The sequence below is a fragment of the Argopecten irradians genome, chromosome 7 (genome assembly GCF_041381155.1).
Source record: "Argopecten irradians isolate NY chromosome 7, Ai_NY, whole genome shotgun sequence".
NCBI lineage: Eukaryota > Metazoa > Mollusca > Bivalvia > Pectinida > Pectinidae > Argopecten > Argopecten irradians.
Window position 1 is genome coordinate 11,031,978 of NC_091140.1, and position 27,967 is coordinate 11,059,944.

The window sequence follows — 27,967 nt, forward strand, 5'->3', positions numbered from 1 at the left end:
TCCTTTTTGGGTTTGTGTTTGTCCTAATGGTGGTTATGTTTTTTGCGGCCTGTTGGTATCTATGATATTTCCCCTTGTACTATAAACATATGTGAAATGGAGAACATTTCAAACTTAATTTGTTTTTTTTTCTGACAAGTTCCTGCAGCACTTTTCAGTAACTTTCATCATCATTTTATATTTTCTGATATTATCTTTGTTCATTATATTCTAGAAAGTCTGTCTCTTCTGTGGATATCTCAATCATAAATATGTTTTGTTTGTCTGTTGAACTGATTATATCTATATTTTTGTGTATAGTCGCCCTTAGGTATAAATTCTTTTCTCTCGAATATAAAACAATTTTTTATGATAATTGAAACACTGTAGAGGCAAGTCTTAAATAACATACCAGTACCACCATTAGTATGACATTTATTTGTTTAAAGGACAAAGTTAAGACATATTACTATATGTGTAGTGAAAATACAATTCCTGAAATGGAGTGGAAAAATTAAGTAGAAATAAGGAAATACAGAAAAAAATGTCTAAATAGCAAACACTTTCACCCATCTGGGCTGTTCAGGCCATGCTTTATTTAAATGTACACTTTACTGTCGTCATTAATAACCTCAAGTCATGGATATCAGAAATTGAATGATTTTGTTATCATTTTTTTATATACATATGTTTATATACATAATAATGTACTATTGTATTGAAATATAATTTTTAAACTATAGTACTATACAAATGAACTTTCACATCATGAATGAAATTAAGAGAAGAATAATTACAAGTATATAGTACATCAATGATGGCTAATTGGTGTACTATATAAATATTCTTTTCTTAATTTCATTTTGGGATCGATTAATAAAAATCTTGAAAATCAATTGTTTTACGTGTGTGGGCAGAGTAGTTGTGAATCCTCGTATTTCATCCATGTCATTTCTGGTAAAAAATTTCTTCATTAATTTGGACATAACATGTAGTTTAAAATGTAACAACTAGCAGTTACCTGTACGTGATGCAGAACGCCCATTTACCCATACATAATTACATGAACAGGTAACATTTGCATGTAAATTGAGAATTTCAAAGCCTCATGACCTTGATCTAGTGGTTAAGACAAGCGTTAATTTGATATGGATATTCAACATCACAGATTTAGATGTGTAGATCTCTGGATAAGTAACAGATTTCTGAGGTCAATTATAGACCTTTGGAGACTATGCATTCTTCCTCATAGAGATACATTTCCTAGTTCTATATATAGATTCAGGTTTCTTTAGTTTAATGATTATGACTTGTTCCATTATAAATATGTTTGTGTCCTATTTGTTAGCATAGCACTTTGATAACTAGATGGCCATTTTTTAGACCAGATAATAGCAACAGGCTTTTGTTCCACATGAACTCTGACCCTCAAAGTGAGACCCTCAAATGAAGTGTGTTCCTTCCAATTTTGAATTCCAATATATATATGTTTTATTGACCAAAATTGGTTTTAGAGATAAAAATTAAACTAATAATGTCACACTGAAACATTCAAGAAATAATATCTTTCAAAATTTCAAGTTTGTCCTTATTCACAATTCAATGCACAAATACTTTTGTTTCAAATGTTTATTGGACAAAAGGGAAAAACAAAAAGGAAAAAGTCACAAATAAGATGAAAAAGTATGAAATATACAAATCTGTCATATTAGAAATTTAGTTTTAACTTGAATTTTATATAAGTGCATGGTTTGATTTCACTTACTTGTGCCATTTATCAGAGCTCTACAGAATGTGTCAAATATGCCAACTTTAGCTTTGTTTTGTGCATTGGCCTGGTCATCGACCTTCCAATAAAGGCTGTACATCATTCAGTCGGTTGAAGGCTAGTTCAATTTCTCTGGCTGTACATTTATTTGGATGTTTTGGTCAAACAGCCATACATAAATAGGCCACTATAAATGTGTAATTGTCACATAATTAGTCCGAGGCTGTTTTTGTTGTCCAGGTTCTCATCAGGACACAGGGTTAACTACAATTGTAATATCCCTGTCGGTTGATTCTGTTGGCATAAAGTCCAAACTAATTATTAAATCTCTCACATCACTAGTTTGTACTTGGAATGCCAATTATTTCATATAGTAGTTGCTAGGTTCCAAATATGACCTTGATCTATAGCTATATAAAGAGAAGCATGTTGCAAATCTGGTTGACTGCCTTAACTGACTCTGAAATATATATCGAGGTATCAGTCATAGATTATAAGTAAAAGTTAACCTAAAATTACTGTTGTATCATGCACCAAAAGTAGGAAACTGTGACCTATAATTTTGGTTTTGACCTACATTAATCAAAGAAATACAAATAGTTAAAGACAACCTGAAATGCTTATTGCAAGGATTGTTCAAGAGCATCCATGCAGTGGCCTTTTATATGTAACTTCTATAATATATTATATAAACCTATTGTCATGCAACCTTCATTAGAAATTACGTGATTTACACTCACATGAATAAAATCCATGAAACCCAATTTGAATGTGGCCATGGTGGTTAAGTCACACCAATCAATATTTTATTTCCCTTACTACTACATCATCAGTGCGTGCTTGGTGTATGATTGCTCGAGGGAGTTTGTGTCACCCAATTGTCTTCTAATCATTGGTGTTGTCTTTCTAAAAATAATTCACATTTTGTGAAATTTGGTTTAAAAGCAATGTCTCTAAGCATTCTTGTTTATTTTTTTTCTTTGAAGCAGAAAGAAAGTTTTGATCAAGAAGCCTTATACAAATGTGAAAAACATTAATTTCCATAGTTATCACTAATTATTTTTTATAATTTGCTTTCAACTTTAATTTCATTAGAATAGCTTATAAAATGGTAGTAAGCTTAAATCCCGATCCATTGATCTTCATCTTTATTAATAAGTTTACCAGGATATTGGGAATATTTGTAGAGAGGACTCACATATTAGCACCGTTGTCTGTAAATCAATACTTCTATTGTTTGCAGTATTTACTAATTTCCCTATCTGTTAATGACAAATAAAGGTCTGTAGGAGCTATCTGTTACATAGCAAGGCCACCTGACTGTTTGTTCCTGTGAACTTGAAGCTTTGACCATTTATACCTGTTTGTTCTAGATCTGTTCCTGTCACATGTATTATAAGTTCATATGCCCCTAGGCCTATAGCTTCTACAACATCTTTACATGATATGGATTGAAATCGGGTATCAAGGTCAAATTTTCTAGCAATATTGTATAGAAAGAGTTGAAAATTAAAACAGATGCTTAAAATTTATTTTTAGTCACCATGTTTTAAAGAAATATTTTTTAACAAATATGTCTAACAATAGAAAATATCAATTTTCAGTGTTGAAAAACCTTGATTTTCACAATACAAATTTTGTTATGTATGGCTGATAGCTGCTAATATCAATATGAATATGTATGTGGACTCCAATGGTACTTCTATACACAGGTGTCTATATGTAAATAGCTGTTTTCATTTGTATGACGGCCTTTATGCGTTTGTTTTTCTCCATGTCACGCCTATCAAATTTGCGATCTCATAGGCTATTACATTCACACCCATTATAGACATATATGGAGAGCTTGACTTATCTTCTTCACGATTGGCTGAAAGTTACTGGAACCAGTCCAGTCAATACAACAGACTGTTGGTCTCATTGACCAAATTTATCTTGAGGCTGTGATTCTTAACAGGGGCAAAATATCAAAATTACATGCTACAATGATCATATGGTATAAATATATAGTAGAGCATGGTCGTACTGTATTTATATATCTACGCTTGATACAAATCACTCAAATACATATGTAACAACACGGGAAGTTTGGGGTAAGTTAGCATTCTATATAGAATATAATATAGTAATTATTTCTTCAGGCCTTCCTTAATCATTGTACATATTCATGTAATTGATGATGTAATTTATTTTATAATTTTTGCTTTTTAAATTGATTTTGGTATCCTGTAAAACTGTGGCATGATTTTCAAATTTTTTGCAATTTTACTTGTAGGGGTCAAATTTTTTAGGGTAAAGAGAGAGAAAAAAAATGCAAAATAGTGTTTTTGTTAAGATTTATTGATGTACAAAATGCCTCGCTATTTTTTTATTGATTTGATGTATTTTGTATGGTATGATTTGCAGACTTCTTACTAAATGACGTAGCTAATAGAAAGTTGAGCATAAGTGCACTTAAAAGAACTTATGTTTTTCGTAAAGTCATATGATCTGTCCATTTAAGGTTTGTTATTGTGTAAAGTGAGGAAGGGTAAGAATTCAAAACGTAAACAAGTTAATTCTGTCATTGACTAAAGTCCTATTGTGTATTAGGTACACACTGTGTAACAAAAGACTTGGCTATTAACCTTACACAAGGCCGATATGTGTATTACATATACATACCCACATATACTTCATAATGTGATTGACAGGCACGACTCATATATCTCATATGTTAACTTGGATCATTTATCTTTTGATCAAAAATTTAATAAATGTTTGGTTTGATGCAATATCCCGTACTTTGTACCTAAAGTGTATACAGGTGTGAACAAAACTCCAAACTCAAGGTAAATTATTATATCATATAAGCATGCACCACCTGCCAAAACTATCCTGTAATTAAATGTGAGCACAGGTACACATCTTATGAGTTATGGCAGTCTGTATATACATTTAGAGAAGGATTTCATATTCTCCTTGATAGTAATTCTATTCATTTTTTGTGTTTCAAAAATTAATCAATCAAATACTGCATGTAAACATGCAGAATAACACATCATCAGTTAAGACTATTTTCCATTGATTTATACATATATATAATTTTCTTGTTTTGTACCATACAAACTAGTTCATATTATAAAGCAGACCTGCTTTTTTTGCAAGATTTCCAGCAGTTCTAGATTATCACCAGTTCTTTGGGTTAATTATTATATGAAAGATTTTAGGACTTTGTTGAAAAGGACAAATCCATTTAAATCCCCTGATCTATGATAATGTGTACAGAACAGTAACCCTGTACATTACATGTACTAGCTAAATAGAGTTACATGTTTACTATAGCCATACACGGGACATATGTTTTCTCATTGATTTCTGTTATAAATAAGTAAATGGCTATCAAACAGACAACTAAACCTTACGATGACATGCAGGGTACAGTTAAGTAAACACCTCTGTATAATTAAGGTCACTTGCTTAATAAGACCTCTTTCTCAGGGTCCAAAACTTACAATTTCAACATAATTTGGCTTGTGTAGGAAGACAACCTGGCTATAAAGACCACTTTTCTTGGTCCCTTGAGTGGTCTACAGACAGAACTGTCAGTATATTTTTTTTGTATCACTCTTGCCCCAGAACCACCTTTAACCCTGCCTTTCAGACCCATTCTACTAGGGCATCCTGCAGACAGTTACTACTAGCAAGTCCATCTCCAAGTATCAAGCACATGAGTTAATGGTACATTGGTCATGGCCTTCACTAGGGCAAACTACAGGGCTACTTACTGCAGTATACATGTAGTGTTAAAAACGATGTCACTATACCAAGCTACCAGGCCAAGGTCACCAACAGCCCAACCTTTGAATATAGCCATGCAATATGACAAATTCCTTGTTACATATTGCAGTACAAATAAACTATACACCCTGACTGAGATAGGGCCAACAGCATGACTGCTACCCTTTGGTCATAATTTACGACCCACCAATACATACCACTACATACACTTCTATCCCCATTCTTAGGTCAACAGCTGCACAACCCATTAAGAACAAAACTGTTCATAGCAATACGCTACTCCCAGGACAATTATATATGTAAAGACAGTCCTTAGGCTACCAAATATAACTCAGAGGATCACCTTCAATATTGCCATCAACTTGGACTATTGAACATGTACACTATAGCAAATTGCACCATGCACCGTTGAACTATCAAAACCATAAAACCATCAACATAATTGCAAACTGGACTATCATTAAGCCACCAAAACCAATAACACCATGCACCCATGCAAAGACACCACCAAGTTCACAACAACATGCAGCCTTGAACTATCAAAGATAACAGCATATGCCTTGACGCTTAAAGAACACACCAAAACCTGAGACAACGCATGCAGCTTTGAACTATCAAACAAGTGGTACTGATAACACAATGCACCTGTGAGTCAAACTACCAAGCACTGTAACATATACAGTTAACACCTAAACCATAGGACTTACCAGTAACAGATATAGTTAACACCTAAACCATAGGACTCACAAGGTGATCTAAATTAAGAAGGCATACCATTTCCCTAGACTCGTCACCATACGCTAAGTTGCTATATGTGTCCCCCTAGTTAAAAATTAGAATTAAACAAAAAATATCAACCAAAATTTCATTGACGATTTTAATATCACTGCATGGTTGCAAATATGCACTGGTAGACCTTATGGCCAGACTGTGACCAGATGGAACTAAGTAAGATAGAAATCAGCTGGAGCCTTCATGGTCAGTCCTGGAGGTCAACATCTGTCAGACAGGGTGTGAAGGGCTAACTAGATAGAGATATGTGATAGGACAATCTGATCTACATGGTGTTCATACTACTGTCATACACATACTTCTTCTCCTTATCATTTCTTATCAAATCTGATACCGCCACTAGGCAAATAGCTGAAATTTATAAGAAAAATATATTATTTCTATAGGCATCATGCACTGGTTCTGAGAAGGAGGCAGAATTTCAACTCTTATTTAAGAACATTTCTTATCTTAGTGTTAACTACATCCCACTCTGGCATTTGTTGTTGTAGTCAGTCATTTGTCATGTCTGTCATCAGGTATTTTAATCTTTTCTTTAAAAGCTGATTACATATAGAAGTTAAATATAGGTTGTATAATCTACCATACTACAGGAATGCAAATCTTATAATAACAAAATAAAGGCAGTAATTGTTTGTTTAATTGACAGCATTCTGATATAATTTCAGATAGACTAACAATATATTTGATGCAAGGTACTTTCAATAAAATTTAAATGTTTAGTGTTAATTATGAATTCATGATCAATTTGAAGTTTCCCTTCTTTAATTTCATATATCTATATTTGAAGGTTGCAAGCTGTTTGCTAGGTTATAATATTGTTGCTATACAGTTACTATGCATCATTATATACCTGTGCAGGTTTAACTTGACACCTATGAGTTCGGCACAGATATTATGTGACTGATAATTCTCTGTTCATTTCTGGACGAATTCCATTGTTTGACAGCAATAATGCAATCAACAGATGTTGCCATAGAAACATTACAATTAACTATGATTTAATTAAGTGCTAGTAGTTCCCTATAGTGGTTTAAATGTAACTACCTTGAATACCTTAATGCTGTGAAAGCCAAATCAGCTCTGTGTTAATTTTCATTCATAGTCAAGTCTGGCAAGCTCAAAGTCGGTGAGGCTAGAATGATTATAAAATTACACTATCAGTGTACTTATAAGTATTTGGGTGAACTTTGATGTACTTGGTGTACTCACTGGTTTCTTCAAATTAGCGTAAAGCTGGGTTTTTTTTTTACGTATTAAAATGTTCGCAAATTTTGGTCTGAAAACAAGAACATTAAATATTTTAACGGTTTTACATTTTTTCAAAGTGGATTTAAAAGTATATATGATTCAAGCACATCATAATGTTTAGCAGATCAAAATTTGTAATTACGGCAATGCATGTCCTGCGAAATTACAAAAATAACCAACTATACATGCAGTGGGCTGTACGGGATCATATGTAGTAAACACCCGATCCACAGTAAACAAGGCTGTTGGTTCCTTCTGGATCACAGTAATAATAATGGAGATTTAGTGATGAACTCCATTAATTTTGTTGTTGTTGGTGAGTTTTAATGTCTGTGTATAACTATTAGTTATTAATTATTATTACCATTCTGTATTTCTGTGGACAACTGTCTGTTACACATTTTGCTGCAGAATTAGCAGTAACTACATGATGGGGTGGGGGGGTGGGGGTGGATGAGTTGAAATTTAATTTACTTGATGTACATAATGGGAGATTAACTCAGTGTACTGTATGAAGAATGTTCAGGTAGGAAGTGACTGATATAAGTTAATTTCCACCACTGGTTGTCTCCATCGTTTGATTCCTTGTCTTCCATAACCTGAGGATGACATTAATGTGACAGTTATTGTATATTTCACCTTTAGTCTTGTTTGACCTCTAACATTTAATTTACATTACTTCATTAAATCTCAAAGCTAGCTTTAATTCCTCTCTGTCATTAGATACTTAGAGAATTATCATAAATAATGACATGACACCTAGTATGTACATATGTTTTGGGAACCATTAAAATGAACAGCTGTAAAACATGACTTAATGGATTAACATATCATTATTAAATTTGTTTGTTGAATCAATGAAATATTGATTGTGTCATGAACCAATTAGTTTACTTGATCTATAGTTATAAAATGAAGGTCATCATGACCTTGGTCAAAAACCTTCAGTAAGGTCGATGACTTTGTCTGTCCATATTGATCAATATTTATGGTATCCATCCTGTTTGATGTATTGAAACATATTATATTACACATAAGTCAATGGTTGGATATGCTGATACAGACAACAGTCACACTTCCAAACTGGGAGTCGACAAAACGGTATGGTATGGATCATGAAGGTTGGGTCATAAAAACTTTGAGCAATGTGAATATATTTCAAATTTAAATATCACATTTCTTAAGACGTTCTGTTTTAACAAGGAAGTCTCCTACAGAGTTTAATTATAATTGAGTGGAATAGCGATTCTGTATTCCCAAGTGATTCAAACTGTAGGATTCTGAGGCTGGCGAGGCTTCCACAGTTACTGCATTGACTTTTGATTATAGGTAGAGGCTTTGGCATTTATTGTTGGTGTGTATATAAAGATCAAGGTTGAGAGGAGCTCTGTACATATATTCTTTTGGGTAGGACTACCAGTATATGTAGGTATGTGGTGTACATATGTCAGGACCATGAGAGCTCAGAACAACTGTCTTAGAGTACTGAGTTGGTGCCATACCTGTATAGAACTGGAACATAACGACAATAAAGCATTTCAGCATGGCAAGGTGGTAATAATCAGACAATGGCAGATATCTGCAGACACAAGTGAATAATGTCAAGAAAAGAAAAGTGGTACCCAGGGATATAATAACCATTATCATGAAGATTGAGTTGTCGAAGTGAAGTTTTTGTATTAAGCTCTTTTTTTTGACAATAATCCATTTCAGTATTGTACACAAGATGGCAATAATTATTATATATTTCAGCATTCCCTTTTATGGTTAATCAATTTAAGAATTTACAGTAGGTTTCAGAAGTCCAATAAAGCAGTAAAAGACATTGATGAGACATGTTAAACAATTGGTATCTTCAAATGTATAATGTGCTATTCAAAATATATAAAGAGCCCAAATGCGTCTGAGAATGATATAATCCTGATATAAAATATTCCCTTAAAATCTCGCCTTGAATTGGTTCATATAAACTTCAGGTATGGAAATGATAGATTAGTATTGCATTATGTTTCATTGTTTCCCAGCCTTTTCTTGGTAACTGTTTATCAAACTCATTTGATTACCCAATATCATTTAGATGTTAACTAGTGTATTGTGTGATAGTGATTTTAAAGTATTTTTTGTCGCCATGGTAAATACAAAGAAATCATCAAATAAAGGATCATCAAAATTATGCAAGTTAATAGCTGATTACAGATCTCTTAAATTCTGAACATGCTGAAATCTTATGTAATGCAGACTGTTAAAGGAAATTAGAGTGTACAAAAGAGACAGGAAATGTTGGTGTAAAACTGAACTATTGAGCTACATGAGGTATACAGCTGAAGGTTATAAAGGTGAGGATGATGATACAAAAATAGTTACAGGGTTCAGCTCATTGTTACACACCTGAAATGTTTATAACAGCACTAAACTACCTGGAAAGTTGGTCGGCTCCGTGCCAGATACGTGTATCCCAGGCACTCTCTCATATACTCCCTCACTTAATGCTTCTAATCTCACAAATTTCAGGCTTCTTGGAGATCAGCTTTTCTGTTTAATATAACTAACTTAACTACTTTTCCATGTGATATAATTTATAAACACACATCTGAGATATATAAATGTTTCCGTGTTAAACGACAGTATCATAAAGGCGTTTGTCAGCTATATAAATAAACACATGCTTTCTTTATATCCATTTGAGAAGATGTTGAAGGAATGCTCAAAAGAAATCTTAAATCGTCAGATTGTGAAATGATGATGTTTGACAACAAATGAAGCCAACAGATATATCTGATAAATAAAAAGGTGGACGGCCATTCCTGATAATATTTAATCTGTACAACTAAGTATCAAATATCATAATATTAAATAACATCCGTATTCAAAGGTTAAAGATTAAAGGTTAAAGATATCTGGAACAGGATTTGCTAAACTAAATAAGTAAGGAGATGTAAATATGGAATGATCACATCAGTCTGTACAGAATACAGTGAAACATAATAAAACAATCAATACAGTATATCATTTCTATTATTTCAGTGCAATATGATAGCGTTAACAATTTTAAACCAAATTGCTCGAAACTTGATGGAAATGATTAAAATTGTTTTCTTGAGTATATGAACGAAAAACTGGTATTTATCTTGTTATGTCCGGTCACTGTATATGTCTTTAAATCATTTCTCAAACTTGTGTGTTTTATACATTGCCTAGAAAAAGCAGACAACAAAATGCTATGATTGTTTTGACACCAAAGACATCATCTACAAAACCCAATATATGTAGTCTTTGTTATGTTAGACAGTACATATAGACATTGACCGATTGCCAGGCGGTATGTAGCCTCGCCTCATGGTAGCACATGCTTGTGTTCTTTTCAATGTCTGAGAAAATGTTGTAGAATACACAATTCAAAATGCAAAATCACATGCTGTTTAATTGACAACTGGTGAAACATCAATTTCATGTAGCTTTGCATCATCAAACTCAATTTTTTATTAAAACATGTAATTTCCATCCTCAAGCAAATGTGCTTGCTTTGGATTACTAGTTAAGTCTGAAGATAAAAGGTCAAGGTTGCAGAAAATGTGCTGCCTTATAGTTGCTAAAGTTCCCTTTGGACAAACAAATTCAAACTGATATAGATCCCCATTACAGAACATTTTTGCTAATATACTACATGTATATTCTTTTAAGGACAGAAAGTCATTATGGTCAGACTGTTTCCTTATCGTAACTGAATTAGGTTTCAATGTGTCAATCAAATTCAAATTTTAAATGTCAATATCACAAGGTCTTGCTTGCTTGGATTGTTAAATTTACTGGATAAAAGTTCAAAGGTAAGGGATATATCACTATCAAATAAAATATCTTTTTCCACCCAATGATTAAATAGTCTTTGCCTCATTAAACTCAAAATGGCTTGAAGACAATTATCGGGTAGTGCCTGCCAACTGCCAAGAAACTACATAATCTTGACCAACTGACCAAGAAAGCTGATGGACTAGTGGTGTATTGTTGGACACCTTGACCACTTTACAAGGTGCACTAAATTTTTGCTTGATTATTTTTTTCTCTTCTTCACCTCTGATTCCTAAGTTTTAAATTAGGGGAGATAATCTTGTATTGGAACTCTGCTGAGAAAGTCTTATCAACAACTTAAAATGAGGGTCTGGTGACCAGTATAGTTGAGGACAATAGATTTTGAGACTTGGTATCAGGTAATACAAGTGATTTTACAGACATCCTTGTATTCACAAGAAGTAGAATATTTAACAGGTTTTATTTTTAGCTTGTGATAGTTGAACCAGACTTTTGACATCTGCTTGGAGCTTTAATATCCCATGCTGTTCTTTATACAATCTGTAGCTGAAATAAAATGTTTCAAACTGTTAAAGGATTTTGAAAAGAGGATAGAAATCAATAGATTGATATTTTAGTAACTGATTTACAGCAGGTTTCCATATTCTACAGAGTATATGACAGACTAATTCAGATTTAATGTTTCTTTGTTTTCATACCATTTATTTATCAAATTAAGATTCTCTCTACCTACATGAATGGTAGTTTGCCAGTAAATGGAGTCATGACGAACAATAATCATTTTAACATGTCGTGAATCCTCAAGTCGGTGGGAATCTGTATGTGTTACAGGATTTTGGTGGCCAATTATATAGTACTCATCAGGTATACACATAATGTGCTGAGGCTGTTGGAGCCCGCTGGCCTAAACATCCAAAATCAACCTTCATAACCCCAGGTGATTATATAGCATAATTAGAGCAACAGTTTTTAATGGATCTATCTTAATATATCTAATTTATAACAATATCATAGGCAAGATTTCTTCTGACGTATAACCCTTGTATTGAAGGGTCTTTATAGACTTATAAGTAGCTACATTATCTTTGGTGTGAACTATCATTGGAACCTTATTAGTATGATCTGTGTCTCAGATAGTAGTCTAAACTAGGGGGAGATAATCTACTAGGTATTCAAAACTAGGGGAAGATAATCTACTAAAAAATCTAAACTAGAGGAAAATAATCTACATGTTATTCAACACTAGGAGAGATAATTTAAGGGATAGGCCAAACTAGGGGGAGATAATCTACCAGATATTTAAAACTATGGTGAGATAATTTACAAGGAAGTTCAACTTAGGAGGATATAATTTGCAAAGTATTCAAAACTGTTTAGAGACAAATTACTAGATAGAAAGTCTAAGCTAGGTGGAGATAATTTACTAAATAGAAGTCTGATCTAGGAGGAGATAATTTACTAGATGAACCAGAGAAAAAAATAAATATCCTATGATCTATCAACTTGTGCAACTGTCCTAGCTAAATATGGGAATCAAACTTGAAATCCAGATGTTGAGGGCTTAAAACATGGCCTCAGCTGAAATCAAATTGATTCTTAAAGCCACAACAGTCTGATAGCTATGACAGTCCACTATAAATTCTTTAGTAATTAACAGGTCGGACGAGAAAAACTTGATTTGGTGGTTCGGAGAATATTTAAAGCTCAAAGCAGTTGTGTCTATATCTTTCAAAAATGTGGATTGAAATACAGTGTACTATTAAGACTTTTATATATAGCCTAGTACCAAAATACTTTGTCTATTACAGTCTCAGCCATACATAGTTATATAAGAGACTTCAAGTGTGTATTAAGAATTTCTACTCTGAATATAGATGGTCTGTGTGATTGACATTTTTTTTACAAACATTACTACATGTAGAAGTGAAATCTACATGTTTTGACAATTCTTAACCTTAATGTAACTTAATCTTCATGAGTTTGTCAAGATATGTATACCTTTTTATAATTTGTATCCTGAATAGTAAGTGTCAGCAGTTATATTTCCATCAACACTTGATTAGCTGGTTAACCAAAAGCTAATAGAGTTCAAGTTTACATGTTTATTGTACACGTATATGTATAAAGTATGTGACAATAATTACAATGTATATATGTATCGGTCAGTCTATTGAACATTGGTCAAATACAGGATATTATACTTACAGTTATATATTTATTCTCAACAAACATTACCGAACCCCAACAATGGATTAGAGACTGCCAATAATTACTCTAATGTGACTTTACCACCATAGCAAATGTCCTTGTCCTATATATAAAAAACCTATAATCTGTACAGGAAAACACTTGGAGTATTATAACAATATCCCCTGGAGTGTGTCCCCATTGATAGAGGTGTATTCCTTTACTAATGATGATGGTTATAAAGGGAGTCTGTCCCTAGATATAACGATTTGTATTGAGAGGTAGAGATTGGAGTGAGATATTGTCCACAAACTAATCAGTGATGTAATAAACTCAAGGGAAGCTGTCAGAGTGAGAGTGTTGGTAAACTAAATGGAAATGTCAAAATTGGCAAGGTTTATTGGAGCTTGGTGGCAGAGTCTATAGGAGTTTCACAGCAAATGTGTCCACACTGCAGGAAAACCATGGAATCTTGGTGTGTCCAAAAATCTTGACACAAGGAACATTTATTCTGGCTGTATCAACAGAATTACACCAACAACTCTGAAAGAGTCTTGGCAGGTATGTATTAATGAGAGACTCAGTTCAATAATAATCAGGATTTGTGAAGTCCATGATGGATTGGGGTTGGTGGAGTGTCCATGTCCAAAGAAATCTGTTAGTCAAAGATTGATGATAAGTCAAAGATTGAGATGTTTCAAAATCTCTATCTTTGAGTAAGCCCACACTGGCACAGTCGTCAAAGATTTCAGGAGTACATTGCATGGTCAACTCAAGATTTGAGGAGCTTGGTATGTCCAATTAAGTGGTCAAGATTTGAGGAGTCGGTGCTTGGTCAACTCAGATTTGAGGAGCTTAAATAAGGAGCAAATCTATATAAAATTAATGGATGTAAAGAATTGTCATATTCACAGTGAGGTCAAAGTTTTTAGGAGCTTTAAGTCAAAAGTGGTCAAAGATATAGGGAGCTTCTATATGTGAAATGGGGTCAACGACTTGATGAATTTTTAAATTCTATGTCCACAGTTCATGGCCAAAGATTTAGGGAGCTTCTATATGTCAAATGGGGTCAAAGACTTGATGAATTTATCGATTCTTTGTCCACAGTTAATGGCCAAAGATTGGAAGACTTCTTTTATGACCACAATGGTTAAGGATAGGAGGAGAATGTATCTGCATAAGTAAAACTGGATGTTACTGTTCAGTTATCAAAGATTGATCAATGGTAAATTTGTCCACCAATAAGTTGGATTCATCATTGGTTCAATGTTGAGTTTATTTGTGCATATAATGTTTCAGAGTTTGTCGAGCATCTATTAAAATTCCAAAATTGGTGAAGAATGATGTCCTTATATCTTGAGAATTCTGTATATTATTGCCATTGAATCTGTGAGCTGAGTTACTAACTATTGATTGAGATTTAGGCCTGGTTAGCCTTTCCACTGTCTTTATTGCCACGCCAAGTTTTGCCACCAATCGGATGCCACTGGTTTATACATCCTGACATGTCAATCACAGACAGAATATCTCAGGAAGGTCATCTAATTAGTGTGCCTGGAATACAGTAGCAGCTCAAAAGTAACCAGGGAGAGTCAGGCTGACAATACTTTCATTAGATTATGTGACCAGAGGAAGATAAAATGAAGGATTATTGGTAAGTAATTGTTTCTGTTGCTGGTGAATCCCCACATGATAGATATATCACTGGCTGATGGAGAAAGCCTGGTGTTTTGTAATCAGAGCCAAACCTCACCGAAGACTTTAACATCTTGAGCTATATACATGTACATATGTAGTGATTTTGTCACCACATGAAGGTAGTCTATGTAGAACTTGATAGTATGTAATTAAGGACATGACTTTGTATATATTTAGACTGGCCGTGGTAAAACCTTTATGAGCTGGTTGTGGAGGCTTAATGGTGGTCAGTGTGATGACCCTAGTGGTCAGTGTGATGTCTTTTCACCTGATTATGGAGTTAATAGTGTCACTGATCCAGGATATCTTGGATAACACTACTAACTGATATCATGTGGGCTGTACACGTTTCTTACTGATTTAGACCGGACACCAGATCCCAAGTTATCAGTATCACCCGTACCGCATTGTTGATTTACTACATAACTTTAATTAGAATATTTATAAACATCTGAAAGTTAAACAAAGTGAAGGAAAAGTATAATACAGCATACTTATGTCTTACAGCATCTGAATCCCACAGGCTGAAATGAATCCTGCAATAGATAATTTATTTTCTCAGCAGAATTCTAATACTAGATTATTTTCAACTTGTTTTTCCAACATACTGCTAATTTTTGAAATGTGTTACTACTTTAAAAAAATATTTTGAAATCTTTCAAAAGTATAATGTGCAGTACCACGTATTCCCTTGGTTAGTACCCAAAATAGGGATGTGACCATAATCATGTCTGCTATTTTTATGATGTCAGACCTCATTTTGAAGACACTGAAGAATCATACCTTTTGGGTTGAGACTTTATTGTGTCAAAGTGAATGAAAGATTCTATTATTCTACCCCTATGGTAAAAGTACTTCTAACTGTTTTCCAGTTGTTAATATTGCAGGGAAATCTTGCTCTGCTGAACATCTCAAGAAAATCCCCCTGTGGTATTATATGACTTCCATGTGTATATCTAATTTTGTTTCCTTTATACAGATAATCATTTGATGTATATCTCATTTGTAGATTTTGTACTGAACATAACACTTCCATTTTTATATGGCAGCATGTTTAGATTTTAAGACTTTCTGATCCTTCCAGTTTAATGCTTTATCTGACGATAAAAGCATTTTACTTGATTAGCTTCTCTCTGTATTGTTATATCATTTCCCTCCATTAATAACACATCATTTCTTGTTTCAACAAAGGCAACTCAGTTGCAGTAGTACAATTGCTCATTAAGGAAAATTTTGTAAGCTTGAAGTTATGATATTGCTGATAAAACATGTGTTAAATATAGATAAATTGAATATCTGATGTTGTTACTGTTCATGGCAGGTAATTACCATGATCATCTCGATGGTATCAGGCCTGGCTGGTTAGGTAGAATATTTATGTCTATGATGTTCATCTTGGTATAATTCATGGAATAAAGATATAAGAGTTTTATTCCTTGACAGCAGCTGCAATACATCAATTTGTTGCCAGAAATAATTTCAATAACTAAAAGAATCATAAAATTTGATGAGTCTATGATATAATGTGGTGTTATACACACTTTAAGATTGGATGTTCCAGGAATACTGTTTACTAACATGTTAAACAGATTGACATAGATTGAATAGGGTTTGGCAAAAATATCTACAAAGTTTACATTGCTAATAGCTTCTATAATTTCTTTTTTCTGATACAATGAATTTAGGAAAATATGGTGCAGTGAAACCTGTCTATCTGGCCACCAAATGGACACAGGCAAATAGTATTTTATAGCCAAGTCTGGTGGTTTTTATACACAGGTTGAATTGTGCTGAAAGTGGTCATTTGGGAACATAGAAAAATGGTTTTAAGCAGATGGTATTTAAACAAAGGTACTCACCTATAAAGTATAGTTTTACTATATGTATAATTAAACAATTGATCTGAATTTAAATTCCTGTTGTTGGAAATGAAAGTCCTATACAGATTGATATGTTAGATACAGGCCACAAAGACCTTTTGATTTATAATATTGGTGATTGGTAAATAATGACAGTGTTGTGTGAAAATATTTTTGTTATGACTGATGTATTTGTATTTGGGTGCCAATTCCAGATATGGACAGATGGGCATGGTTCTGTTTCACTCCCCATCAAATCTGTTTTCTACATTGATCTACTTCAGCAGCTGTTAGTCCTAAGTTGTAGAGAATTAATCGCCTGCTCTGTGAGGGATGTGATAAACATTGGGTAGTTATTGTATCAACACAAGCTTGTGTGTATTGGTGTGGGGTATCAATCAGTGGTTAAATAGGTCACTGAAGCTATAGAACCTGTCACAGTAAAAGTCAGGGGATCCTGACCAAAAACATCACAGTTCTTTATCCTCAACAGCCAGATTACATGGAGCTGACCAAAGTCATGGCCATCTCTAAATCAGCTTAGTATGACAATCTGTTGGCAAAACTTAGATGTTGATGTTGGGTTCTGTGGTCTCAAAAGAAAGTAAATAGTTCAGCAAGGGAAATAATCTGTCAATTATACTGTGTTTAAGCAAGGGAGATAATCTGACATTATTCAGTGGTCAGCAAGGGAGATAATCTGACAGTGATTCTGTGATCACCAAGGGAGATAATCTGACAATGATTCAGTGTTCAGCAAGGGAGATAATCTGACCATGATTCTATGGTCAGTAGGGGAGATAATCTGGATAAAAGTAATATTGGGATTGATGAATAGGGTTTAATCATTACATGATGGTAAGAGAGATAATTTGATATTGATTTTATGGTCAATAATCCAAAAGGAGATAATCTGAAATGCATTTTGTTATTAGTAAGGTAATTGTACTTTTTACAATCAATAATTGATTAATTTGTGGTCATTAATGAACCATTTTACATGACTTACGATCAGTAGATAACTATATAATGGTGTGTTGTCAGTAAAGGAAATAATCTGGCATTAATTAGGGCAATTTAACTTCTTTTTAACTGCAGTATATGAATTAAAGAATGTAAATTATGTTTGACAACTATGCGCTTTAGTACATTTATTGTGCATTTAGTGTATTCTAATTGTAACATAGGAATTGAAAGAGAGGACTCAGTTATCGTGCCTATGATGTAGCTATTCCGTAGTATAAACAACTATTAGATTTGGCATCCTCATGCTTTTGCTAGTTTGTTTACCTTAATTGTTAAACCAATTTCCTTAAACGTTTATGTTGGTTAAATGTCTGTAAAGCACAGAGTGTTTACATGAGGATGGGTTTTGGCACCTGGACCCTGAGAGGCCAACAACCTTTGGTGTCACTGGGTAGATACAGCTGATGAAGTATTCACCTGTGGACAGTAGTACTGCTGGCTGTTAGGTGTAGAATGCTTACTGTACCTCTCAGGGCACAATCTGATACCAGGTTCTGTCTGATTAACTTTATAAACAATGACAGACCATATGCCACATGGAGGGTTTTCACTCTGACATAATATTTATAAAACTCTGAAATGTCTAAAGGTACACTTGATGAACTAATGAACTGATATAGATAAACTAAGGATATCCTGGATGTAGTATATTATCTGGCTTCTTTATAACTTGTTTTTCTTTTTCCTTCTTTTCACATAAAAATCTTCAAAGTTTGTGAGATCAGCTAACAGGGATATTTTAGCAGTCTTACTGCATACCCTGTCTTTTTGTTTGAGGTTATGAAGCATGTAGTAAGTCAGTAATTGCATGATTTCTCGTCACTCAGGACTTATTACCCCCTCGCTTCACTCAGGTGTTATAAATCCCTTATTACTCGAAAGCCATGCAATAACCTTTACTTATGTGTTGATCAGTTGTTATGTTTTGGATTTTTCTAAAAATGATTAAGCTGGTCATTACTTTGACTAAAGTTTCCTCTTGTATCATAGAAAAAGACCTGTCAAGGTCTGACATATCATGCCTAGTGGTAAGTGATACTCATCAACACATTGGACTGAAACAAAAGGTAGACCACTAGATGGCTGCTCCATACTATAAAAACTATATTGAATGTATATGTTTGTATTTCCATTTTCGAACAGTTGGTTGGAATAGATGAATGGTGTTTCATTTATATCCTAACCCACCTCGACTTGATCGTACAGTAAACAGACACATCAGTTATTGAAAGCTGTATAGCTGTATTTACTTGAGCTACCAGTACATCGTCTGAGGATACATTAATTATTATGTAATAACTAGCTTCATTTTTTTTTCCAGAAAAACCAAAAACATGGATTTACCACCCAATAATACTGGAGAAAACCAGGGGGTGGAGCTTCAGCATGTTAACGTGGTAACGACAGAATGTCGGGAAAACCCGGCGTTTACGATAGAATCTGAAGGACAAGGGCCTCCCCGGTACAGCAACAAACAGAAACCTGGACAGAACACTAAACAGAGTGCTGACTGGAAAAACGGAAATGTTAATGGTCATGTCACCACAATAAATGTACCACAGGCATCCCCAAAAAATGCCGAGGGAGGAGGATTATCTCCCCCTGATACGGGTGGAGGTAGAAGGCGTCATCGCAGCGAAGGAGCACTCAATACATTAACAGTCAGTAATAATTCTGCTTCACCGAAATCCAACAACCTACTGGATCCAAATCGCAAAAATTCCATGTACGAAAGTCGCAGCACTATCAGTGGTGTTAAATTTGATGATTCCTTCATAGGTATGTATAGTTAATGTCTTTTTACCCAAGCTTATGTGTGAAGTTTATGTAATTCTATTTCATAATATTGTTCATGTTAAAAATTATATAGGAATGAAATGCAAAATTCTGCCCCAGAAAAAGAAGCAATTCATTCCTTGTTACATAAGACTGGAAAAACGGAAATGTTAATTGTCATGTAAATAAAAAGGCTTAATTATCACTGGCAATAAGGGCATGCCTTTTGTTTAAGAAAATCTATATTATTTTGTTTTTTAAGTTTTTGATTTTGTGTTAGATTAGCTGTGGTTTCTGTGAAGCTTGTCCTAATTAGGTTACAGCATTAAATCTCTGTTTGAGCATGACACTAGAAACACTTTTATTTTAGAAGAAAACAAGAGTTTTGACTACGGGTCTGAATCGGATGGCGGTAAGATAGTGTAAAGCACACCAATTTTACACAGCTCAATTTTAAATCCACTTTCGATGTGACATGTTGTTTATACATATTTACATGTTTATAATGGGGGTGTTTGGAGTGGATGGGTGGAGTTCCCGGGGAAATAATGTCTGATAAAAATAAAAAAGAGCCTTTGTTTTCTGTACCAATGTTCTAAGTTTGAAAGAAACTAAAATTGTAAATGTACAATCTGAAAAAGGGTTAAAACAGATATGATATCTCCTTGCACATGCAGTTAGAGTACCTTTGGAATGTTTTTATTTAGATGTTGGAAATTTTTTGGCACTGCTAACTTCATTCAACAATATTGATTATTAAAACTCGACTTGACCTGTAAAATGAAATTTAAAACATAAACAAACATGATCATTGATACACTTCCCTCTTCTTAATCCCCCATATTATTATATCTCCTTGTTTTATCATAAATAATCTCCATTTCAAAATAATCTGATTAACCTAGTTTGATATTCACCCTATATACCATGATTAACTGAAATATATAACTACATGTAGGCTGTTGAGATTAGCTATATTACCAAAACAAATACAATAATGAAAAGTCAAGTGAAAGAGCCAAGTCATATAAAAAGGGCACTAGAATAACTTTTTTCTATAAAGGGAGCAATGTTTGCTACTCAAGATTTACATGCCTACAAGAAAATCATTTCAAAAGAATATCAACTCCATTTTAAATAGACTCAAAACTAAATTTTCTAAATATCAAATATTGCACATTAAAATGCAGCTGATTATTTAAAATATATTGCAGTTAACTGACTATATGAGTTTGTTTTTAATTGTATAATCATAAACTAATTTGATGCTAATTTTAGGTGAATTTAACTGATGAATACAATGTGTATTAGCATTATTAAATGAAAAGAAGTGAAAGTGAATATGAAAATGCTGAAATTTGTCTGTTGGTTTTTAACATACTGCATGTCTGTCTGTAGCCTATTAAGGAAAATATTAAAAGAATTGAGCTGTGCATATTTTTTCAATGTTTTTTTGTTTGTTTCATCATTCATTGATTATGACATTTTCTGTGTGTTAATTCTCTTTGTGATAAACAGATGAACAGAAATGTTTAAACAATACCTTACCTTCTGATTACTCTTGGTACCCTTATAATCAAAATCAAAAATGTATTTCTGGCCAAGATGGTTAGTGCCAAGTTGTTTGGTGTGCATGCTTCTTTTTACCTTTATAGCTGTAATGTTTAATTCACATTTTTTTCTTTGCATTGTTACATCGTTATAATTTTTTTATATATCAAATTTAGAGAGCATGCCATTTAAAAAATGGCCTCATGAATTTTCATATTTACTGTTTTGCATGTGTGGTAAAGTATGTTGTATCATGTATATCGTTCTTTATCGCACACCTTCTAATAACTTTATTTTTTTAAGTACAATTTACTTTTTATTCCTGTTATTTTTTTTTAATTCTTGTTGTCTGTTTTGAATTAGTTATTTATACAGATTATACATAACATTATATATTAAAGAAATTATTTTATTTTATTGTCATACTAAATTTTGAATTGCATTTTACACAGCTTTTGTGTTTTTGATACAAAAGAACACATATATTTATGATTTTCCTACTTATATTGTGAAAATAAGCCATCCCACTCACAATGATAATACATTGTAATTTACACTGATAAAATTATTTACCATTCATTGCTATAGTTTATTGATGGTACTGTAAATATATAAGTATTAACCCAATTTATTTTGGCCGTATAATTCTAAAGTATCAGTACATGTGCTTTTGTATGAAATCTATTATATAAAATTTCATAACATTTAATGAATTTGAAGCTTAACATATGAATGCCTTAACTTGATAAGGTGATGATGACATTACCACTGTGGAGGACGAATTAGGTGATAGCATTGTCTTATATCCTAATTGTATTGATCGTTACAGATGAAAGTGGGCTGACCTTGATGTACTCCCGACATGAGGTAAGATATACTACATGTAGCTACCATATACAGCAGTGTCACATGTAGTCACAGAGACTAGGGCTCCATCAGATAACTTATCATGATCAGCATTCAATTTAGCTACACCATCACATCATTGGACACACCATTTCCTGTTTGGCTCTTTTGTTTATCTGTGTTTCAGGGCCAATGGGCATGTTCAATAAAAAAAGAGCTTTCTCTAGCAGTAAATTTATATCTGATCTGTATTGATGTTTCAGGCCAAACAGACCAAGTGATTAAATACTATATTTGACTGGTAATACTTAAGATTGACAATGATTAAATAATGTATTTGACTAAATGATATTTAAAATTGACAGTCAGGTTAAAAATGTATTTGACTGAATGATAGGTAAAATTGACTGTGGTTAAAAATGTAATTGACTGAATGATAGGTAAAATTGACAGTCAGGTTAAAAATGTATTCGACTGTTGATAGTTAAAATTGACAGTGGTTAAAAATGTATTTGACTGAATGATTGGTAAAATTGACTGTGGTTAAAATGTACTTGACTGGTTATAATTAATTGAGAGTGGTTAAAATGTATTTGACTGGTGATGATTTAAATTGATAGTGGTTAAAAATATATTTGACTGGTTAGAGTTAAAATTGACAGTGGTTAAAACTTATTTGACTGGTGATAGTTAAAATTGACAGTGATTAAAAAAGGTATATCATTGGTGATGTTGAATTTGTATTTCTTGTAATTTTCACCATCACAAACTCTCATAAAACATGCAATTTGTGAATATGGATGCTTATATATGATGGTTCAGATCCATGAAAGCACCAATATACTATTGACATAGCAGTAAATGTTGCATGAAGTATCACAGGTTTTGAAAGAACAGCCACAGTCAAAGGCATGTTTTAAACTTTTGGGTAATATCGGAAAACTGAGTTGACATCGGTGATACCCATATAGATTGGAACCTCCCGAGCCGTATCATGTTGTCAAAATCGGCAATACCTGTACAGATTGGAACAGTTCGGAAACTTCCGAGCTATTTTAAACGTATACACGTTAAAAATCAATATTTTAATTTCATTGTTTAATTACTTTGCAAATAAGAAATTAACAAAAATCGGTAAATGTCGAAAATTTAGAATTAAAATAGATGGATAAAATATGTAGACCACTTTAAATATTTTTTCTATGCCAAAAATACAATATGACATAGACCATACAACTTTAAATTTGACGGTGGTCAAAAAAACAACTTTTGACTGGTAAAGTTAAAGATTAATAATATATAATTAAAAATGTCTTTGATTTGAAATATTTAAAGATTGACAATGCAAAACCTACCTATATTCACTTGAAATTACATGAAAAATTATATGCAATAAATGATGAATTGTCAATCAGGTAGGAATAATAAAGGATATTAATTGATTAATGATTCTCCCTAGTGAATTGCAAATACAGAGAATCCTGAGAGATTAAGCAACAGATTTTGTAGGTCAAATGGTCTCTGCTGATCATTTTGGAATTTTGGAACCTGAATGACTGTTCAAATATTTAAAAGTTTAGATATCTAATATACTTAAGTATGTTGGTAATTTTTTCATGTAAGTGTTTACAAAATTGCTGTATAATATTGAAGTATATGATTGCATATGTTTGCTTCATTTTTTCTTTAGAAACTGCCTCTGAAGGACTTCTCTTTAGAAATCCGAGCAGCCATGGACATCCAGCGTTTCCTCAATAAAACAGTGCTTCTCCTTGACCTAAACAAGATCAGTTTGGACGAAATCATTGATGAAATCCTCCATAAGATATTAGACGGGACGGAGAGTGAGGTCAGCTTTGACCAGGCACGGTCAGCTCTGTTCACACATGATTATGGTAAGTTCTCTTAAGGTACAACCATTTCATTGATTTTATATTCCTGGTTCAAAAACAACATACGTTCTAAACAATGAGCAGGATATGTAAAACAGCAGCCTGGATTTCCATAGCGTTTACATGTACTTATGATCTCCATGGAAATTAAGGATGGTTATACAGTATTCTGTCTTTACATATTACAGAGTTAGCTCCCTTGCGGGTAGGTATTGATTGTGATGTCATTATTTTGTGAGCGCAATTTACGTCGTTTTCTCCAAAACGAATGACGTTACGCTCTAAAACACATGACGTCACAATCAATACCTACCCTCAAGTGCAGATAACTCTGTGATATGCAAATTCAGAATAAGTTCTGTTAATGTATATATCTTAGTGGTGATCATATTTGAGGACTTTTTACGCTAAAAGATTTTCACTAAAAAAAAAGAGCAAAAAAACCATGTATAATGCACCAATTAACAATCTTGCTAACCGTTCAGAAGTAGTTGTGCTAAAACTTGTGCCAAAGTAAGTAAGTTTACAGTGTGTATGATACAAGGAAAGGCCATGAAAGAATAACAAATTAGATATAGAAGTCTCCAGGTCAGAGCTATTCTTTATCAAATTTCTCAAAAGTAAGAAGAAAACAGCTCCAGTTGAACAGGTGTAAGATTGTTATTTTAGTGTGCATATCATCAGGCTGTGTATAGGTTACATATCAGGTTTATGTTTCGGTGTGTGTGTGCCTATCAATAAAGCTTTCAATATTGGTACTAGGACGTGATATTTTAGTGTAGTGACATGATAAACAGAATGTTGGAGCGTGGGGGGTACTGAAGTGTTGATGGTATTCAATCAAAACAAGAATTCAAAACAGAAAACAAAAATAGAAGTCTGCAGATATTTATATAAGATTAGATAATAGTTCAAATAACTTCTTGCTGTGTAGTGAAGGGGTTTGAGAGACAGGGTAAGTCCAACAAACTAGCTGTGTACACATTTGAAGAGGAAAATCTGTCTTAAAACTCAGATGGACAGTTTATATAATGTTTATTACTATATATCTCATTTGCGAAACATCATGAAATATCTTGTGTTTGAGCTCAAACAAAATATTCTGTATACCAGTGTTTTATATTTCTGTTTTTAGAATGGAATCAAAACAATCATTCTGAAGTAACAAATAATTTTTAATATTATCAAGCACTAAATGTCCATGGATTCATTTAATTTAGAAATGCCTTTTTGAATATGTACATAGAAACTGAAGTTTGAAATAACAATCTTGCTAACCGTTCAGAAAGTTGTGCTAAAACAGTAAGTTTCAGTGTGTATATACAAGGAAAGGCCATGAAAGAATAACAAATTAGATATAGAAGTCTCCAGGTCAGAGCTATTCTTTATCAAATTTCTCAAAAGTAAGAAGAAAACAGCTCCAGTTGAACAGGTGTAAGATTGTTATTTTAGTGTGCATATCATCAGGCTGTGTATAGGTTACATATCAGGTTTATGTTTCGGTGTGTGTGTGCCTATCAATAAAGCTTTCAATATTGGTACTAGGACGTGATATTTTAGTGTAGTGACATGATAAACAGAATGTTGGAGCGTGGGGAGTACTGAAGTGTTGATGGTATTCAATCAAAACAAGAATTCAAAACACAGAAAACAAAAATAGAAGTCTGCAGATATTTATATAAGATTAGATAATAGTTCAAATAACTTCTTGCTGTGTAGTGAAGGGGTTTGAGAGACAGGGTAAGTCCAACAAACTAGCTGTGTACACATTTAAAGAGGAAAATCTGTCTTAAAACTCAGATGGACAGTTTATATAATGTTTATTACTATATATCTCATTTGCGAAACATCATGAAATATCTTGTGTTTGAGCTCAAACAAAATATTCTGTATACCAGTGTTTTATATTTCTGTTTTTAGAATGGAATCAAAACAATCATTCTGAAGTAACAAATAATTTTTAATATAATCAAGCACTAAATGTCCATGGATTCATTTAATTTAGAAATGCCTTTTTGAATATGTACATAGAAACTGAAGTTTGAAATAACACAAGTCTATCACATTACAGAGTGTTCAGTGAGTCACATACTTCCCAAAAACTAGCTATAGTCCTTCGAAGGCTTTCTCCTTTAATTCATTGTAACATTTAATTTAAATAGATTTATATCTGTGAAGAAGTGTGTATTAAGATTTATCTGTAATCTAATTACAATTAACTACATTATATACATACACTTACTACACAGATAATGTACAAAGTTAAAAATTAGCAAAATAAAGAAACCAAGTATATAATTTACATCCATATTTTATTGATTGATTGATTAACTTGTTAAATGATTATCAAATTAAAATGAATAATTAATATTTATTGATGATATGATTTATTCGATGGCTACGGGATCTTACTTACCATTCACTGTTTTATCATGTCTTGCCCCTATCACAATTAACATCCTTCATGGAAAGGAGCCATCAACTAAGTAGTTATAATATACTAACTGGGTCCAGTTTCAGGGATATGTCTTGAATTTAAGGAATTCCTTAACTTCAAATTCTCCATTGGAACATTTCTAATCACTACATACATACACACATGTATACATACATACAATAAACACACAATCAATCACACCCTCACATACATTATATATACCCAAAACATACATGTACAAGGTAAATACATAATTTACATTTTAATATATAGTTTAACATACATTTATAAGAGGCACCACTCCATAGGCACACATACACACAAAAAACACCCTCACACCGTCATAAATAAAACTTTTATGATTTAAAAATAAAAGAATTATAAAAAAAAAAAAAAATTCCATTGGAAATCATTTCAGATTTTAAGGAAGGCTCTTTAAACTTCAGATTTTTCTTCAACTTCTGAGTTAAGCTTTTCTCTGGGGAATTCTAAGTTAAGGAATGTTTGTGAAACTGAGTCCATGTACAGCATAACTGGCATATATGACTTTAAATGCAATTACTAATATGATGTTAAAGAAATATACGGGAAAAAAGCGATAAAAAAAAAGAAACTCAAATATTATTGATTAAAAAAGATGTTCAACTTGCATTGTAAGGGAAATAACTCCTGTGTGATTTTCACTTTCAGTACACATGCTGAGTAGGACCTTGCAGTGTACCAGTATATCTGAAGGTGGCGGATTTGACTACGATCAGAACTGGATCTGTGCCATGTATGTGATATTTTTGGTCTTCTTTCTTTTGATTTCAGTGAATAAACAATCACATTTATGTCAAAACATTGTGTTAAACTTACATTTCATAGTTAATCAAACCAGGGTCTTTGAAATATATGATCTTCAAATAACAAAATATCCATATAGGATATATTGACTATGGAGATAAGTAGAAGATGGGATAATCGATTGTCCTTGATAATATGTTGCATATATCCTTACAAAGAAGGACATACATTCTACATAAAAACAACATCTAGGTGTATATAAAGATTGTAATACATGCAGTTCACTAAAGTTACCAAGTGTGATAGACTTGAGAAAGAAAATACTTCTAATGGTCAGCATAGTTAAAGTTAGACATTTGTGATTACAGGGCTAGTGTGCCGTCCATTCTCACCCGCCATGTTGGTATTGCTCGACTCCGCACTGCTGCTAATCTGGGTACCAGTAGTCAGGAGGTGTACTTTGTGATAGTGGTGCTAACCCCTACAAAGGAGGTAGGTTTAATGTATTCCATCTTTGTTTATTACAGAGTTG

At 32.9% G+C, this 27,967-nt stretch overlaps 1 protein-coding gene across 1 annotated transcript in view; it reads left to right on the forward strand.

Annotated features, from left to right (window-relative positions):
- The first annotated feature begins 3,664 nt into the window (after nt 1-3,664).
- The window catches only part of LOC138327546 (solute carrier family 4 member 11-like), a 35,129-nt gene continuing 10,826 nt past the window's right edge, over nt 3,665-27,967 (forward strand). Inside the window, 7 exon segments of the mRNA XM_069273721.1 lie at nt 3,665-3,840; nt 19,469-19,926; nt 20,294-20,335; nt 22,304-22,341; nt 24,011-24,215; nt 27,340-27,424; nt 27,804-27,927. Coding sequence (XP_069129822.1) covers nt 19,482-19,926; nt 20,294-20,335; nt 22,304-22,341; nt 24,011-24,215; nt 27,340-27,424; nt 27,804-27,927 — 939 coding nt within the window. The 5' untranslated portion in view covers nt 3,665-3,840; nt 19,469-19,481.